Below are 19,941 nucleotides of genomic sequence, written 5' to 3' on the forward strand. Positions count from 1 at the left end.
CCGCTGCATTTTTCCCTGAAGCCCTCTGGAGCCCCTAGCTTACACTCTGAATTTGGCCTCCCTTCCCCACAAGCCATGAGCCAGGAGGTGGGGAAAAAGTAAAAATTGTTTCTTCTCTTCTTGTTATGTTCTGTCCCTTCATTTTCTCTGTAGGTTTAATTTTCCTGTCAGCTCCTTCCCGGTTTCTGGGGCTCTACTTCTATTTTTTTTCTTCCCCAAGTTATTTTTGAGTGTCTTGATTCCAAACTTCACAGAGTCTGAGTTGCTGCTTGCCACTCTGCCATGCTCCCAGAAGTTCCACCGCTACTAGCTATTTTGAAATATTTAATTAATTATTGTCAACTGTAATTATCTTATTGTGTCATAGACTGGTAGAAGTTATTCCTCCTGTCTAGATGTACTCCTGTACCCATTAAGCATGCTCTTTCCATTTTATTTTATTTGTAACATTATGATTTTGTGGTGATTTCTGGTTAGTGATAATTTCTGCTTAGTGTCTAAACTTTACATATTCCTAATATACATTTATAGATCTTTCTATATATATTCATTTAGAGATGGATATACACATGCATCCATGAAATCTGATGTGTTTTTATGGTAAAAGTACTAAGAAGGAAGTTGAGAGAAGTTAATAAAAGGAAATAATTTAAAAAATCCTGTGTGTTTCTTAGTTAGAACCAAACTACTGCTGACCACAGTAAGAGCAGCTGGGCACTGAGTCAGGCTCTGAATAACGGAAGAACACATGTCAACTTCAGAAACTGTCACTGTAGTTGTCATCACAGGAGTCTGTTTTCTAACCCTAGATTTTGATGATAAAAAGTGACTTTCAGAGAGCACACACTCTACTACGTTTCATATCCTGGTAAGCATAAGAGATTTTGCTTAAAACAAATAGAAATCTTAATCCTCAGTGTTGGAAACCAAATGAACTTATTAATAATTCATACTAATTGGCCCATTTAATCCCCTTTAGGACCAGAGAAGCACCGTAAAATTATGTCTGTAGGAGGGAATTATTTTGAAAAGGTTGTCATTTTTTTTCCTGCAGAAAATTATGGGCTTCTATTTCATGCTCACCACTAGTCAATTACTTTCACAATTTTTTTTCTTTTTTTTTGTACCGGGGATCAGACTGAGGAACTTGAACTTGCCAGGCAGCCATGGCACCGCTGATCTACATCCCCGGCTGTAGTCAATTACTTTTGACAGATGCAAGAATGCAAAAACACTCTGAAAGTAGGGCCAGGTATTTTCCTGAGCCTAAGGCCAAGGCCAGCTTATCTGGGTCGAGCTAGCTTCTGTGATACTCAGACAATCTAGGGGTGAACATTGAGACAGTGCTAGAGAGCCAGGCATGGTGGCAAATGCCTGTAATCCCAGCATGCAGGAGGCTGAGGCAGGAGGATTGCTGTGAGTTCAAGATCAGCCTGGGCTACATAGTGAGTTCCAAAAAAAAAAAAAGCAACACAGTGCTAGTGAGACAGATTGCATGTAAAGACATCAGAAGCCAGAAGCTTCTGCAGTTGCTCAAGTCTCTTATGATACACATGCAAATATATTTAGATTTCAAGCTCAGTGATTCTTTCCTTAGCCATGTGTACTCGGCTGATGATTCCATTTAAGATATTTTTTATTATGCTTACATGTTTCAGGTTTCTACTACTTCTTTTTGATTCTTTGGTTATTTTTTTTGTTATTTTATATATTATCAGCTTATTCTTGTACACTGTTTCTCTCTCTCTTTTTTTCCATTAGAGCCCTTAATGTATTAGTCACAAGTTTTTTAAATGCCCAGACTGATAATTCCAAACCTGCCATATCTGATTCCAGTTCTAATGGCTGCTCTGTCTCTTCCAATTGTATTGTTTTTAGTATAACTTATGATTTTGTATTGAAAGTGAACATGTGTACTGGGAAAAAGGCAGCTAGTTCTGGCTTCACAGCAGTTTCTGTTCTCTTGGGTTTCTGCTAAGTTATGAGTGTCTGTATTATCCCATTACTCTCGTTTTGGGGGCAGTCGTTAGACCCAGAGGAAGGATCTAAGAAGAGTTGTTTATTTTCAGTTTGTTTAGCTTTTTCTCTTATGAGGATGGGGGTGACAATTCCCAATCTCTTTATATGCTGGAGCAGACATCAGAAGTCCTCCATATTTAGGATCTGAAGGAAAAGAAAACTTGCTACTGCCAAGTGTTTATCATGAACCTAAACAGGTTATACAGCTATAGGATGAAGGGGCTCAGACGTCTCAGGAGCTTTTAGCTATTAAGTTCGTCACAGCAAGACACAGATTCAATAGTGATACCAAAGTGGGCAGAAAGTGAAATTATTCCTTTTTGCTTATCCATTTAATCTAAATATTTCTTGTGACTTTTTGAAGACTGAGTGATGCACCATACTCCCCACGACAGGAAAGCCCATTTCAAGGAGCTCAAAGAACCTGCAAGTCCACACAAGGGATGGACACGGAAGTGAGGGCTAAGAATCTGCATGTGGTCTGATGTGCAAGTGGTGACTCACTCTTAAATCCAGAGGTCAGTGGCTGGGAAGAGAAGGTAGTGAAGCAGAGCAAGGCAGTCATGTTTTCCTGCAGTCCTGCTTTGGAACAGGTGAGGGAAGCTGAGGAAAGCCCTACCATGGCAAGGGGTCAGCCCCTCTAGGTCTTTAAGAGACTGGAATGGAGAAGGAAGCTGAAAACTTAGAAGCCCAGTGTGCGCAACACTAGGCTACTGAGACCAATGAGGTTTGCCAGTTACTTCTTGGAGTTCAGCTTGCGTGTCATCAAGCTTCGTAAAAGCTCACTGGCTGGATGGCATTTCTTGGATTTGCCTGAGGAAGGAAGTGCATCAGACAGGGCTCGTCCACTGACCTAGCCATAGCACTGCAGCAGCGGGAACACAGGAGGCTCAACAGATGGCAGTGGTTAAGTTCACCCAGCCATCAACCATCCATGCTGTCCCGCTCAGTTTCTTGGGGCTGGTATAACAAAAGCCCACAAACTGGGTGGCTTGAAACAACTGATATGGATTCTCTCATTGATTTGGAAATTCAAAGTCCAAAATCAAGATGTCCTGAGAGCCACATTCCTTATGATGGCTCTGGGGGAGAGTATGTCCTTTCCTCCTGCAGCTTCCGGTGGCTCCAGGCATTGGGCAGATTATGTCTGTATCGCTCCAATCTCTGCTTCCATCTTTTCATGGCTTCACCTCTGTGTTTGGGTCTTTTCTTCTGTCTCTCCTGAGAACACTTGTCCCCCACTCCCTGGTAATCCAGCAATGATCTCAAGGTTCTCAATACCATGTGCAAGGACTGTTTCACACATAAAGTTTAGTTACCAGTCCTGAGAATTCAGATGTGTCTCTCTCTTTTGGGGGCCACCATTGACTACAGGACATGGTTTAAGTCTCTTAACAGCAGAGACTTAAGACTTGTAATCCACAAGATTCAACCTTGGTTATATGATGAGCTGGCTCTTCATTCCCAAACAGCAAGAACTACATGAAGTAGCCAGAGAGGAGCCCAATCAAAGACGAGCTCAGTGTGCACCTGCAGATGATCCTTCATCATTCCTTCCATGCAGTAAAGGAGGAAACAGCAAAGGAAGCTGGGCTCTACCATGGAAAATCCCATGGCCAACTGTTCTAAGGACTACAGAAGGCTTTGGCTTAGTTTCCAGCATGCTGCGAAGACTGAAGGTTTAATTAAGTTTCCACTCACCAGTACATTGACGGTACAACTCATGCGATTCTCTTTATTCTCATCATGCATGATGGTTCTGTAGTCCAGGAGCCTCTCCATCAGGCGCACGACGAGTTTCACAAAAGTCTCCCCTGTTTTGGCAAGGTATTTATGCTTCCTGCAGTGCTCCAGGAGGCTGAAAAATAATTATGCACACCTTGTTAATCACACTCAGAAACAGAAACTGGATGGAGGTGCAACTTCAAATATTTTCCATTATTAACACATTTTAATTATTTCTGGGCTACAAAGTTCATTGTAGTCTAATTACAGTCTCTCTGTCTCTATTCTTACATAAATCCCACTGCTAATCAACACTTACATTTTATCAAATAACACTTTGTACTGTTCGTCTCCTCTGCCTCCTTCCACTTCATGATCCAACTTGGTGATGATCTCATTTTCAAACTATAATTAAACAGAGGAAGCGTAAATAATCAGCATGGCGGATATTTCATTCTGTGGCTTAAGTATCAATAGGATATAAATCAGCGGGATCATTTTCAAACAGCTACCCTCTGTTTTTGAAGCCTGATTTCATTTAAGAGATGCCATCCGTGGGCCCCTTCAGGTTTCTGATGATCCCTGGCCACAGAAGGATCCTTCATTTCCTTTCCTAGTAAATGGAGCCAGAATATGCATATGCTGGTAGTGGAAACAAGAACCAGAGAAACAGACATGGAAACTGTAGGGAAAATAATGAAGGAGTAATATGAGTAAGTTGCAAACTTCAACTCCATGAACAAGTAACATCTGAAATAGCACATTGTTTCCTGGAATGAAACAGATGGCATTTCACTTGCCAGCAAGGAATTTTCAACAATCTGAAAACATCCGTGGGACCATTTCACTGCCATTCTGTGATGGATCCCAGTGAAGTATCTAACTCAGGTTGAGGAAAACAGTATAAAAAGCAAGAAGGAGCTGGGTGTGGTGGCGCATGCCTGTAATCCCAGCACTCGGGAGACAGAGGCAGGAGGATCGCTGTGAGCTCAACACCAGCCTGGGCTGCATAGTGAGTTCCAGGTCAGTCTCAACTATATAGTGAGACTGTTTCAAAAAATCAAAACAAAACAAAACAAAAATAAATAAAAAATAAAAAAGCAAGAAGGGGCAAAGTCCTAGGAGAGGGACCATCTCCAGGTTTGTGCTCTACTAGCAAAATATTCTGATGGGATTTTCTAAGCGTCACCACGGGAAAGGGTCCTTAGAACTGGCTTAAAAAAAAGGTGTTACTTTTACAGGCTGAGCTTGGGGTTTCACATCTCTAAAAGGGGCAGATGAGGCTAGAAATAACTACCACAATAATATTCATGTTTCCTCCATCACTTTCCCTAATGGTAGGGGTTTTAGTTAAGTCATAGAGGAACCTCGATCACCCAGCCAGGTGCATTGGTAGGAAGAAGGGGCTATGAGAGCATTAGTTTCTACAAGGAAACAGATATTCAAACTTTAATGGAAAGAAGGTGGGAAAGGGAAGAACTGAGGAAAATAATAACTGAATTCAGGGTTCAGAAAGTAAGCATACCATGATGTATATGAAAGGGTCTCCAGGACCCTTTAAAAACATATTCAATCACCTGCTTCTTGGGCAACCATCCTCAGGTCCCCCACTGTGATTAGGATTCATCAGAATTTAAGCTGAGTAAGAGTAAGCATTTCTTCTCTTATGGTTCATGATACACAGGAACTAGAATCATGCCTGAGGTAGGTACTCTAACAATGACTGCGTGGTATGCACAAAAATTAGTAGATAAAGTGGGTCATAAGTTAGATGGAGCTCGGGAGAATTTAACATGTCAGCAAAGTAGTAGTTAGTGGGTTGCTGAAACACAATCTGCTCTCTGGGCCTCAGCAAACCAAGAAGTAAGCAGAACTTACAGACAGAGCTGACAGACACCCTGGGCTCTTGTTATTGAACAGGAGACTCAGGGTGCTTTGGCTGCAGGGGCAGCTGGCTATCACTCCTTGAGAAGCAGAAAGCAAGACCCAGAGAGAAGCCTGCAAGCTGACACAGACCCTGCTGTCTCCCATCACGACATGCAGCCCAGAACCACAATTTATCCTGCTGCAGATAAAAGAAAGCTTAGAGCAAGGCCAGAGAAGTATATTGGTTGTTGTATGTCACCAAGGACACGGTGACCTCACAGCAGCCCAGACCTTTATAATCTCCTTAATTCCCTTCCTGATCTTCTCATGGTCTCCTCTCCTCATAAACACCTATTTTTTGTTCTGTTTGGCCTAAAAAGCTCAGGGATTTTAGGAATATATAGAGAAGCTTCCATGAAAATGATTCCCCTCATATTTTTTCCTTAGTTTTCCTGCAAAATAATAATCCTCTGATACTAATCCACTATCACTCTGCTTTTTACAGAAAAAAAAATTCTGTAAGAGGTCATCCGTTCAGAACCTAACCCAAGGGAGATCACCTGCACCTAGCCTCAAAGATGGCATCTCAAGGCAGCCCTGTCTTCCAGGTGGCATCATGATCAGGATGCCAAAGACTAAAAAACTAACTGATGTTTCAGAATAAATAATCGAGATATAAAAGATGAAATTTAACTCAACATTATGGTTCAATTCTACACATGTTTAATGAGTACTTACAACTGGGGAGGTATAGAGAATACAGAACAAACATGCCTTAATCCAACATGGGCAAGCACTCAAAGGCTTTTAAAACTACTCATCACTTGTCAATCAGAAGGTCTGAATGTAAAGTCTACTTTGTGAAAATGGCATGTTGCCTCTGCTTCTGTGAAAATCTAGCTGTCACAAACACAGGCAATGAGGAAGCTCCAGCTCCTTAAGTATGCTGCTTATCAAATTTTGACTGATGAACTTAATGTTTTCTAAAAAGAGTGGATGAATGATAAGTACATAAGAACACAGCTGATTCTAATTTTACTAACCTCTAGTCTAAACTAAGTAATTTGCAAAAACACCTGGCAACTCCGTTTCTGTTTATCAGCAATGATTCAATACCGGAGATCAGCAGCCAGCCTAATTCCAGGGTCTTTGTTAATTTCTACAGAACATAGGAGAATCAATTGGCTAGTTGCTGTGAACTATTATCATAATCATAATTAAACAATCTTGTCCAAATAAATTGGAGGCAATTCATTTTCTGGTAGAGCAGAGTTGGTTTTATAAAAGTCATGTTTCTTATGTTACTCATAAGTGCATACTATCTGGTGATCTGCAGCAGGATCTGTGTGGCTAGGATAAAATTAGCAAGAATTTACTGGGCTTCTCAAAAGGTTGTGGCAGAGTCTCATAAAATGAGCAAAATCATTATATTTACTTCTCTTTTCTGAATCGTCAGTTTCTACAAAAATATTCACACAAAGTGTGCAACTTAAAAGATTGAGCAGAGTAACTCTAAGCAGCTGGTGCCAGAGGTCCCCTAAGAATATAGAAATATGCTTTTTATAAAAAAGATCTGGAGCTGAGCATGGTGGCACACACTTGGCAGCCTGTGGTACCTAACGAGTTCAAGGCCAGCCTGAACCACACAGTGAAATCTTGTGTCAAAAAACAGAAAAGGAGATCTGGGGTTAAATTGTAGCGAGGTAGGAAGCTGGGCAAAAATAATTCACCAAATGACGAAGGATTTAGGGGTTATCAAGAGCTGCAGACTAAAAAAAAATCTAGCATGTGGTCCCCTAAATATAACAGCAAAGGGTTTCACTGGTCCTTTAAATATAAACCTTAGTAAAATACTGTTTTTTGCCTGAAGACGTTTTAAGAAAAAAAAAAGCACAAAAGATTCTCCAGATAGGAACACGGTACAGGACAACTCCCGTTTTAGAGAGCAACAAGAAATCAGACTCTTTGTTGCTCCACCTTACAATGAAACAAGGCAAGCTGTTGTAACCACATAACTATGCCCTTTTTCATACTATCTATAGGAGGAAGTAAGAGGGAAAAGATTCTAGACTGGATTCAGGTAGGCAACATGGCCAAAAAGAAGGTTCAGGAGCAACAACCCTGGCTCTTCAAAACCCTGGAGCTCTGGGCTCCCATGTTAACATCCTATAAGTCACTGATTGCCCAATCTATTACTCAGCCTGTAATCCCTGTGCTCAGACACACTAGGTTTTGTGTGTGTGTGTGTGTGTGCATGTGTTTTAATGTGTATTGCTTTCCTCTTGCCTAACCACTCTGTAAACTTAATTACACACTTAATTAATCTCTGGCATTCCATCCCACATTCTAAAACCTCCATATTCTCCTATGTCTACCAAGCGGGCAGCTTCTTGACATTAAAGCTTTTGTGAAACTCTCAAGAACCTGGAGACTCCATAGGCAGCCACACACTTGGAACAGCTTAGCTAGGTGACTGTCCGCTGCCTGGACGTAACCAACACTTGAGGCAGGTACACGAGCTCCCTAACTCTACATCACACAGACTGAGGAGTGACTTTTGGCCTTCATAGAGTGAGTCCTGTTTGATTTGCATAAAGGCAATTAGGCGAGGTTGGGTATCTTTTTGCCAAAAGGCTTTTAAAAATAGAATTCAGTGTAATCAGAACTGCTGGAGTCAAGGGTATTGGCTCTATGATCTCTCAGATCACTTTTGGGTCTAAAGTCAATAAATAAAAGCCTGATTCTTGTGCTATGTCTCCTCTTGAAGCACCCAAAGCAATAAAATCAAGTATTATTTTCAAATGGAAAGCACAAATAGACAAACCAACACATAAAATTCTCAATAAATTGGAAAGTCAACAAGATGAAATTGCCACCAAAGTTGGGCACATTCATATTACATATCAAAATATATTGCCTTTGCCACCAAGCAGCAGAAGCTGCCAACATCCACTGGGTTATTCAATTATTTGCTTAAGGTTACCAGCCTGGGCAGCAGGAATAGATTATTCGTCTAAGAATTCAGAAACACCGACAACATAGATTCCTCATGTTCTGATATTGTTACAGCTAACTGGGAATTTCTAGAAGTTGTGGAACAATTTTCTGAGCCTTACAAAGATGACATAAAATAGCTCCATGATTGAAAATATTATTTTGCTGTGCAGCCTTTTCCATTCCATTTTTATTAATGGCACTGGGCCCTGTATGGTCATTTTCTACAATTCTCAGCTGTTAGTTCTGTTTTTTCCAAAGGAATAACAAACGGAATTCTTTAAAAAGAGGCCAGGAGAGAATTTAAAGCATGCTTTCGTGTATGAAGTGAAATCCAGCGACAGGTTGAGACTCTGAGTTATCCATCAGGAAGGCAGCACACTGGTGAGATGGAGGAAAGGTCAGTGTAAGGCCCTGTGATGCCTCACCCCACTACCAAGGTGAGGCTTGTCCAGGTAGATGGCCAGAGGGGCTCAAAGATGTGGACCATGCTAGTGTGCCTGATTGTGAAACCTTCACAAGCAGAATCTCATCTCTCTCTCTCTCTCTCTCTCTCTCTCTCTCTCTCTCTCTCTCTCTCTCTCTCTCATCTCTTAGATTTCCTACGATCCCCAGGTTAACTATAATTGTTCTCCTCTGTGACTGGGATGAGAGCCGGATGAGGATGGATGAAAATGAGCACAACTGCAGGAATGGTTCGAGGAGGTGTGGCGTTACAACGAAAAGGGGTGGAGAATGTGTTCTCAAGGATTAAGGGAGGTAGAAGGACTGGGAATGAATAACATGGGAGAAGAGGTGGGGCAACCCGACCATGAGATTCCTACAAAGGGCTGGAGGAACCAGGATGACGAAGGGCAGCTGGAATACTGGAAGTACTCAGAGGAGAGGAAAGAGGTAGAAGAGACATGCAATGGGCTCCTGCCGAGTGCACACTCACATGGATAGGGCAGAGAAATGACAAGGGTGATACCCTTTGGTCCAATGGCAGCTGCCACAGCAGTAAGGGGCCACCTTGGGGCATAGCCAGAGAGGACAGAAAACAGGTTCCTGCATGTATTCGTGGAACCCTGCTGCACGCAGTACCCACACACAGGCATAAGGAGAAGGAAACACTCTAGGCAGCAGTGCCCTTGTCACTGCACAGTAGGCACAGGATGAAATGAGAGAGTGGGGGAATGGGACAGAGCCAATCCCACGATAGGAGAGTCACACAGCATCCAATGGGTCATCACATCTTACTTTCAACAGACCATAGTTCTGCTATAGCTATGAACATGAGTCTGCAAAGCAGCATGTTATTTTGTGGGTGGGAGGGATTTCTGGAAGCCTCTGAAGCCACTGTGTACACACTGGGTCCTCCTATCTCATGTTTCTGCCTGGTTCACGCTCTTCCACACTGTATCCTCCTCACAGATGACTTCCACTGGCAGTAGGGATCCTTTGTCTACAGACCTTTGAAGGGCTCACTCCCCTTTGTGAAGACCTGTGCAGAGAAGAGGCAATCAACCTGATCTAAAGCACTGATTGTAGCTCTGGCCACAAGGAGGACAGGCTTCTGAATGGCAATTCCATGTCAACCAATCCTGTTACTAAGAGAGCCTGGCCAACACATGGCAGCTGGGGAGACAAGACAAGACAGGACCCACCGATTCCTACACTTTCTTGCAAAAATAAAGACAAGATAGAATGTGACTCTAGGGGAACTGTATGGAATGGAACACTCTAACATGGCATCAATATGTCTGAAGAGTGCAAAGGCAGCAACTCCAGGCAACTCTAGATAACACAATTTGGAACACATGCTTTTGAAATCCTGCAATGGTTTAATCTTGAGCAAAATGGCAGCTTTCCTCACTGGGCCCAACAGATCTCCTACCCACTCCAGTTTTAAGAATACAATACATATTTCACAAATAGCAGAATATTAACAGCTCTACCCCAAAAGACAGAGTGACCTTTGAAAGAACAAGCTACATCATATGTTCAAACACTGAAGTTTTGTAAAAGCAAAAGCCCCTAATATCTTCCCTAGTTCTATTAGCTTTTCACATCTGCTATAGAAGCAGAGGCAACCGAAGCCCTTGTTGATGTGACTAATAAGGTTAGATAATTGGATTTGTGGTGGATTAGGTAAATAGCAGCCAACAACCCCATCCCAAAAGCTCTAGGACAGAGAGGCAGGCAGGAATAACTGTGCTGGGGTGCTGCACATGTGCCCAGCCAGGTCATATTCAGAGACACTGTCTACAAGGGACAGGAGCTGTGCCTCCCACTTCAGGAAAACCAGCTTATAGTGGATGAACTGGACTATGTGCAGAAACGAGCTAAAAAGCCAGAAAGTCAGTCAGGAGACAAATGCTGTGGTCCAGAACAGACTTGGCATAGAACAATGGTGTTGGACAGAAGTGGGTGATGCCGGAGATGAGACAGAAGAAACAACAATGAGCCTTCCATACTGACTGTCTTGAAGACCAAAGGCCAGGTCAGGGTGAACTGCACCCAGAACAAAACAAGAGCCCAGCAGAACTGCTAAACAGCAGGTGAAGGGGAAGGAGCAGGTTTGGGAAAGATGACCACCCTGGCCTCCCTGGAGGCAGAAGTAGGCTAACTGAACAAAAGGAAAACTGATCTTTTGCCAATTCACAGAAACAGATTAACACAGAAGAGATCGGCTATACTTTGGATCTTGAGTGAGTGTCTCTCAGAGGCCCATGTGTTAAAGATCTGGTCCGCAGGGTGGTATTTTTGGGAGATGGCAGACACTGGAGAGGTGGCCATAAGTGGGGATCTTGAGGTCACTGGGAGGGTGTCTTTGAAGGGGATAGTGGGACTCCAGCCTGCTCCTCATACTCTTTTCTTCCTGGCCATGGGGTGACTTTTACTCTGCCACAGGCCCCTGCCAAAGATACACTGCTTTGCTAAATGCTCAAAACAACAGGGTTAATGCATAATGGACTGAAAACTTGAATCTCTTCTAAGTCGATTAGCTCGGGCATTTGTTATAGTGATCAAAAGCTAATACAGGTTTTTAGAAATAAGTTTTAGCTTTTCTATTTTACTTTAAAAGAACTTTTGTTGCTTGCTGCTTCTTGTCTACAGTGGTATAAACAGATGACGACACAACTGGACAAACAGACAATGACTATTAACCACATGCTTGTGCTGACAGTGGGATCTTTTTGCAGACCTGCATCTTTATGTTTGTACTTTAATTTATCTACATCCAAGCAAGACATTTTTTGGCTTGCTTTCTGAGACAAGGCCTTGCTATGTGGCTCAGGCTGACTTTGAACTCACAATCCTCCTGCCTCTGCCTCTCAAGTAAGGGGATTATAGGCATATATACGAGTCAACATGCCTGGCTATATAGCACATGCTTTATGCTCATGAAATTGCCTGCACATTATGAGATGAATTCAAAGTGTATAACTGCTTCATGGTTTTACTCCAAGAGTTTGGTTTTCTGGAAAGGCACAGGACAGATGGCGAAGCTCCTAACAGGGACAATATTTAGAATGAAGGCAAGAATTTGGTGGCTATCATTAACTTTGTACCATTCACGAGCAAATCTGTGGTGGACCAGAGAGTAGGAAGCATTTCGTCTCATGATTGTGGTAAGATGTTTAAAGGTACAGTACAGTGGCGATGAACCGATGGCATGTGTGCTATAGCGAGCTGTTTGCATCATCTCAAGCTCTCTTTTATCTCTTCTTTTCACGTATCAGTTGTTTTTCTACAGTAAAACCTCAGGTTTAATTGCAGTGGTGACACTTTGAGATAAACAACTGGGTTTTGAGTTGCAGTTTGGGCACTTGGTCCCTACAAGGTTCGCCATCACTGCTACAGTAAGAGAGCAACGACACAAGATACGAGGAAGAAAGGGAACAATTTACAATCCACCTTCTCCTTCATCTTCATTCCAACTGCCCTTGACCTTTATTTTGATCCAATGATGAATGGTGGAATATTTTAAAGGCTTTTCATCTTAGTTTTCTAGGTTAATGACATTTATCTAAATAAATTTATTTTTCCCTTTGTCTGATTCTTTAACTTAATAGTTTTCACAAAGCCCTGTCGTCTTTGGGCTTGATTTATAGAAAATTCAAAGAGTCAGACAAATTTTCTGCCTGGGAAAAAGTATTTTAAATTACAATGTGTAGTTTTACTGAGTTGGCAGTGAAATTGGGACGATGATTTAGAGCCAGCAGCAATAGAGATGGGTCAAATCTTGTAGGAATAATATCAAACAATTTGGCAATAATGTCAAAGATACAAAATGATTTTGAATCAGTAATTGCATTCCTGAGAATATATACTAGAAAAAATTTCAAAATGAATTCAAACTATGTGTAAGAATGGATTCACTACATATTTACTTATAGTAGTAAAGATCTGCAAACAGCCCAAATGCCCATCTACTGGGAGGGTATATGTAAAAAATAGTCTGTTTCATGAAATGCTATGCCCTCATCAAAACCATTGACACAACCCTGTAATCAAGGAAGATGTCTTTGATATACTGTGAAATAAAAAGAACATAATAAAAAAATCCAGATATGTTTATAATAGTATACACATGCTAAGACTGATAGTGAGCCATAGAAGTAAACACAACTCCCCTTTTTAAAAATGTATTCTCTTTAATTTTATTAAAAAAATAAGCAGGCTGGAGATTTAGCCTAGAGGTACCACGCCTGCCTTGCAAGAGAAAGGTCCTGAGTTCGATCCCTGGTACTGGAAAAAAAAAAAAAAAAAAAAAAAAAAAAACAATACGATTTTCCTCCCCCATGTGAAGAAAAAAAAAGAGAGAACTAGAAGAAGAAAGGGAAGAAGGAAGAAAAGAAAGGAAGGGAAGGAGGGAGGGAGGGAGGAAGGGATGAAGGTGGACAAGAAGGAAGTGCTAATACCACTCATCCCTGATCAACTGGCACTAATTGGGGGAAATAAAGCCTTCTCTATGGTCCACCACTGATATAATATCAAAATAAACATCACCAGTCACCATATAAAAGCCTTCTACGGGATTAAATTGCAAATACAATGACATCCTAGCTGTGTACTAAGACAAGGTCCAGGAGGATTTGGAGTACATAGTGGGTGTGTCCGCACTACAGGAGTGGCTCCTCCAACACTCCAGCAGTCTCTGCTCAGTCTTTATGCACCACCCTGGGCTGTGCAAAACATTGGTGCCTGTGGTTGTGCAGGCTCTGGCCTCACAGCAGACTCACAGCAACTGAGAGAGATCATTTATGATATCAGATAGTGTGCTGAGAGTGCTCTGGGTCTGACTGTATAAGCAGATTCTTTTTCACGCCAATGTTACAACCTTGACTTAAGAGACAGAAAGATGATGAGAGATTCAAGACCCAGGTAACCTGGGAACCAAAGATACTACCTGACAGGGATCTGAACTTAAACCTTGCTCCCAGCATAGAGATTCTTTTGAATTTGTGTCTTCCATTTTTGTCCTAGGCATTAGAAAACCAGTTCTTTGTGGATTCTGCATTTGTGTAATGATGGTGGAGACTAAGCAATGAAAATCTATAAACTACTCAAAATTCTCTTAAATGATAAAATACAAAGATGGATAAAGAAAACCTGCCCTTTAAATATTAGATACCACTAAAATCATACCACCTTCATTGATGCAGCTTTAATTTCCTTTTAATATAGGATGTTTTTCTCAAAATCCATGTAAATGGCTCAGTATATTCACTTACTTGAATTTCTGTATTTTTAATAGATTGCTTTCAATTTAGACAGCCCTACCTCTTGAGTTCTCATGTCTCCTGCAAAGCTTCATAGCTGAATCTTGAGTACATACAAGTGTGTGTGCGTCCACACAAGTGGATATGTTAGTACCAACCCAAGAATACATAAACATTAGTCTCATTTACATGGGATACAGGAAGGAGACTTTGTTACTTCTTGAGCACAAGTTACTCAGATCTTGTCCTTTCCCTTGTTACATTATATGTTAGTTGAACACTTTGTATACATGTGGAGGAATTCTCACTAGTTCCTTTGAACAGATAAAAGATGCAGATAGTTAAAAAAATAAGAAGCAGACTTTAGGTTTCGAAATAACACAACTGCAACAAGCAACCAGGCTTCAAAAATATAACCGATCATTTAAATTCTACATATGCATACACAATGGAAGGGAAGGAAGAGACTTATCCAGGGTTTACTGTAAATAAGTTGAGATTAAAATAAGTAAGCAACAGTGGCAACCTATTTAGGATCCCTCCTCTCTCTCAGGAACTATTCTTATTCCCCATTCCTATTCCGATAAATTTTCCTATTCTTAAAAAGAAAATAAGTAAGCAACAGCTAAAAGTTGAGAACAATTTCCCCTAAAGATGAAGAAAAAGGACATTAACTTGTTCAGTCAGGAAAATCACAGGCTTCCACTCCAGCCACAGAGAATGTTGTTTTCCTGGCTCTAGAATCTGTTTCTTTCAACATTTTCTGGCTATGCCCATGCCCATCTCCCCAGGCCACCGGGCATAACTGTGACCTTACCATTTGGAAGCTTCGAGTTGAATGGAATTCACACTGCATCATGTCAAAGAAGATGGGGATGGTTGCTTTACGTAGTTCCGTCTCAGGAATTAACGTCATTTCTAAAATCGGACCAACCATTTCTGGAATGAATTTTATCTTGTGTTGCCCTTGAAACAAAGAAATACATTTATTCAGAAATTTTAAAAAAAGAAGGATTTTAAATGGGCTTAAATAGACAAACAAAACAATGCAGGTCATGTGCCTCTGAACAGGGATCTTGAGAAAATGCACCCATGTTTCTTCTGCAGGCAATGGTTTCTAGTGTTTGTGGTTTTCAGTATGAGACATGGACGGTATTCCAGTATTACAGCGGAAGCTACTAGAAAAAACAAACCGTCGTATATAAGGTCTGCAGCCATGACTTGCCTACTATAGAAAATAAACCGCCATTTGACAAGTACACAATTATATCCCATAGATCGAGGGCACGAGCAGCCATCTGATATCCAGTTTTGGACCAAGCAGGGCCTGGAATCAGGAGAGTCAGCATCTCACTTTGTGGACAGAGACAAGGACAGGAGTCAATACAGAGAGAATACAGACGGATTCTTGAGCCTTTTCCATCTCAAACATTTCATGAAGTTTACCATCTGGTACCTTCTCAAATAAAAGAGAATCATTTCTGTAATATTCTATAGTACATCTGAAGTGAGCCAAAGTACAGTCAATGGACTATGAAACTGAAGACAGGATTAATTCTATCTCCTTTGGCTGTTGGTTGGCAGGAAAAATGCTTATTAAAAAAAATACTTTATTAGTCTCATCTCACTTGTCAGATATAATTTTTAAAGCATTTGGGAAAATGTCTCAAAAGTTTTAAAAACTAATACAGCTGTGAATAATAATGAGTATTATACTGACTAACATTGCTAAGTACATACTACTATAAAAGCCTAGTAGAAAGCATTAGCTCATTGAATCCTCATAGCCCTGTGAGATGGGCACCTTCTTAACCTGTTCTACACATGGAAAAATGAGGTAGTTCCCGGGGCTGCTTAATGAGCCATTTAGCAGAAAGGGGGGAACAGGATTTGAGCTGGGTCTGTGATTCCAAGGGCTCAGTTGAGACCCCATTTTAGAAATCCTTTCTCTGTCTTGGTCACAGGATCTTTGCACGGCACTCAGACTCTGCCCACTTCTCTGCAACAGGAATGGTGTGAGCATTCCACACCACTCCTTGAGGCATCTGGGGCATCAAAAAACAGGTCATCAACCTGTCATTTTTGCCAGCACTGTTTAAATCAAACCTCTGGAAAGTAGGCTGGCCTCTTACAAGCACCCAAACTTTTCTATTTCAATGGTTTTGGCTAAAACTCTTACTAGTGTGCTTTTGTGGACCTCTGTCTGACTTGTGGACACTAACTCAAGACTCACGAATGGAAACTCTGAAGGCTGAGAACAGAGAACCAGCAGATGAACTGACTGAGTGGTAGATACCTTCCTCCTGTTAGTTGTCTGTTTTGTTCCAGTCATGCCCCACCCTGGCAGTGGCCCCCATACCCTTTGGCTGTGTTGCTTCTCATTTACCAATGGAAGGGGGTGACCAAGGTTACATCACACAAAGCTTGAATCAGAGAAGGAAGAGGGAAAAAGCAGTAGCAAGCCTCAGGTTCACTTTGCTGCCCAGACACTGTGAGGACCCTGGAACTAAGCTGCTGAGGACCCTGACCCGTTTCTACTCAAACGGAAATTAGCCTTACCTTATAAAATGACACAATAAAACAGTGGCAGGTCCCACTGAAGTGGTCTTTCAAAATTATACCTTCTTGTCTTTAATCTCAAAAATCCTCATTGATCTCCTCATTACTCCACTATGGCTAACATTATTTCCACCATATAACAGCAGAATGCACAAGAAATTATATGCGTGAATGAACTTTGTGTGACATTTTGTTATTAACACTAGCAATTTATCTAGAGTTAACCCGTCGTTTACCCCATTAGGAAAGCTAAAAATTCCATGAGGAATTTGGTTTTCTTTACGATGCAACTAATACAGATTTCTGTAAAAAGATTCATTAAGCAAATTTGGCTATTATAAATAACAATCCCTATAAGCTGAACAAAAGTGTATTGAGTGGACACGACACACAAAATGCAACCTTTAATAAAAATCACAAATTTAATTAAAATCTTATTTCCAACGTTTAGTAAACAATTAATATATTGACTAAGGCTATAATCATGTGATTCTCATCACTTCCTAAAATCCTTAATGTTTCTGAAAGGCATATAACTGCTGGAAAGCATTCTCCTGAAAATGCCATTATATTCAGTCTCTCAGGTGACACTTTTGTTGCATTATGCCTAAGAAACGTCAGAGCCAATGTTTCAGAAAACAGATGATAGTGACAGCAAGTTGTTCATCAACCACAGTTTCAGTGTCATAAAGTTCTGTCTGTCACCATCAGTTTTTAGTGCTCTAAGCTGGGAGAAATATAAAAAAGAAACAAGTGGTTGGTAGATGCAGGGATTAGAAAACAAAGTTACAAAAATGAAGTTTTCCTAACCACTGGTCATCACCCTTCCTCTTCGCTACGGAAGAAATACTGGTCTGAGGCTGGCCTGGGTTATTTGGACAGTGAAGTCCGTGGGGACGAAATCGCCACAAGACAAGAGGTAGGTTATGTTATCTGCTGACCATCTGCTTTATTTTATTTTGGCATTGGCATTACAGGATTCCTCCAAAGCGCATCTACTCAATTTTAATAATGAACTTGGATCAATAAGGTCGAGAAGATTCCTGTAGTTACATACACACACACAAACATACACACACACACACACACACACACACACGCGTGCGCACACACACACAGAGAAGATTTACTTTTTCCTGGGGACAAAAGTAGAGCAAGCTAATCATCAGGTGACAAGGTCACCTCTGGTCACCTTACCAGTCCCCTAGAGAATCTCCAACTCCCTTAAGATCCACCAGGAATCTCTGTTCTTCTTACAGAACATGGAGCTGCTTCCCTAGGAGGTAGGCCTTGATCTTCCTCAAAGTAAACCCCACCTTAATCGGCAGCCTCCCCAGGGTACTGATAATTGTTTTATAATCACTAGTGGTCTTACACATAGAACAGAAGTCCCAGCAAAAACTTCTGCCAGTAAGCCGAACTGATCAGGCCAAAGTGTACAACACACAGGTTTCAATGAAAAGCACACAATTTGTCCATTCCCACAAAATACCCATGAAGGGAATCCCTGTGTGACAAATATTCCAAAGGAATCTAGGCTAAAAAAGATCTTGCTGCGAGTACATTTGTTCTGGTTGGATTGGATACTGTGTGCTGGCTCACGCGTGCTGGATGCAATAAACAAAATGTAAATTGAGGTGGCAAAGAGAAGAGAGAGATGAGGTACTCTAGCAGGCTGTCTCAGTGAGCTTTGATAAATAACTGAAGAGCTAGTAAATACGCACATTCTCTCCTTTTTTCTTTGGAAAGAGAATCTGCTTTTGATTTTCCCTTTCACACTACAAATCTGACAGGTTTGGGAGGGAAAACACCAAGCTGCTCTGTCCCATGGACCAGTGTGTGTTTGTGCTTGCTCCAAACTGACCCAAAAGACTCAGGATCCCTGCTCTGGGGCTTCAGTATGGAGGCATACTCCGAGGACACCCATTTTAAGGACCATATATAGTATGGGGGAGAATCAAGGAAGAACTGGTGCCCTGGAACACTTGGTACAGGGCCTGATTGAGGGATAGGTTCCTAATTAACTGTAACATGATAAATATATCTGATCTGATTTCTGTTTTTATTTTCTTGGCAGAGCTAGCTCTATCAGCCTGCCAACCTATTCCTAAACCTGCACCCCTTGCAGAAAATAGATTGTGTACATCCTGGGAAGTTGAGATGTGCTGTCATGAACTCTGAAAGTGGCTCCTGCACAGTGACACTTACAGACAGGTGCAAGCACTTGGGACTGAAGTAGGAAGGGGTCACCTCGCTGGAAGTGACCACACAGAGCCACTTGGGCAGACTAGAAAAATTTCCCATTAAGTAACAGATGCTTTTATTATCATTTCTTTAACTTTTAAAAATAATTATTCTTTTAGCAAGAAACCCAACCCTGGTGATTATTTTTTCTTGCTGTTTTCATGTTCATGCCCTTAATTAGTCATGGTCCTTCTTGACCCCTTGGCCACTTCTCATGCCACAGTTAACGTTCCTAGCTCAAGAGCTACAAAATAGACATCTTATACGTTAATCACTGCATTCAAATCAGCAAGTGACAGGTTGAAAAGAGGAAAATGTCTCTCTCAAATGCATCTTTACATTGCAAATCAAAAGTATCACTGCCGGCCTCAGCTTATTTCAGGTATAATGATAGATGATATCAATAAAACCAACTGTTCTGAAATGGCTTTAGAAATCTGAATGAGATCTGGGAGTGAATCTTCTGAAGGCCAGAACTTCCCAAGGGTTTGGAGGAAAAGAAAGTCATTGCCCATGGGCCTGTCTTTCTTTAACTGATATCACAGCAAATGTCAAAAAATGAAATGGAGCCAGTTCCCATGGTGTTCAATCTCAGGGACTCCAGAGGTGACATTAAAGATATATTTTTTTCAATACTGGAGATTAAACCCAGAGCCTGATGCATGCTCGGCAAGTCTTCTACCATTGATTATTACTGGTCCTTTTTATATTTTACTTTGAGACAGGGCCTGAATTTCCTGAGTTGCCCTAGATTTTGGGATCCTCATACCTCAGGTTTCAAAGTAACTGTGATTACAGTTGTGTACCACTGTACCACCTTAAAAAT

The 19,941-nt window shown here is 41.3% G+C and overlaps 1 protein-coding gene across 1 annotated transcript in view; it reads right to left on the minus strand.

The window, feature by feature from the left end:
* The window catches only part of Dock1 (dedicator of cytokinesis 1), a 523,445-nt gene that overhangs the window by 74,018 nt on the left and 429,486 nt on the right, over nucleotides 1-19,941 (minus strand). Inside the window, exons 35-37 of the mRNA XM_033761232.1 lie at nucleotides 15,130-15,278; nucleotides 4,064-4,149; nucleotides 3,721-3,877 (exon numbers count right to left, since the gene is read on the minus strand). Of these exons, the coding sequence (XP_033617123.1) occupies nucleotides 3,721-3,877; nucleotides 4,064-4,149; nucleotides 15,130-15,278 (392 nt within the window). The remainder of the gene's footprint in view (nucleotides 1-3,720; nucleotides 3,878-4,063; nucleotides 4,150-15,129; nucleotides 15,279-19,941) is intronic.

The sequence above is a fragment of the Fukomys damarensis genome, unplaced genomic scaffold (genome assembly GCF_012274545.1).
Source record: "Fukomys damarensis isolate Sample0158 unplaced genomic scaffold, DMR_v1.0_HiC HiC_scaffold_8, whole genome shotgun sequence".
NCBI classification, from domain to species: Eukaryota; Metazoa; Chordata; class Mammalia; order Rodentia; family Bathyergidae; genus Fukomys; species Fukomys damarensis.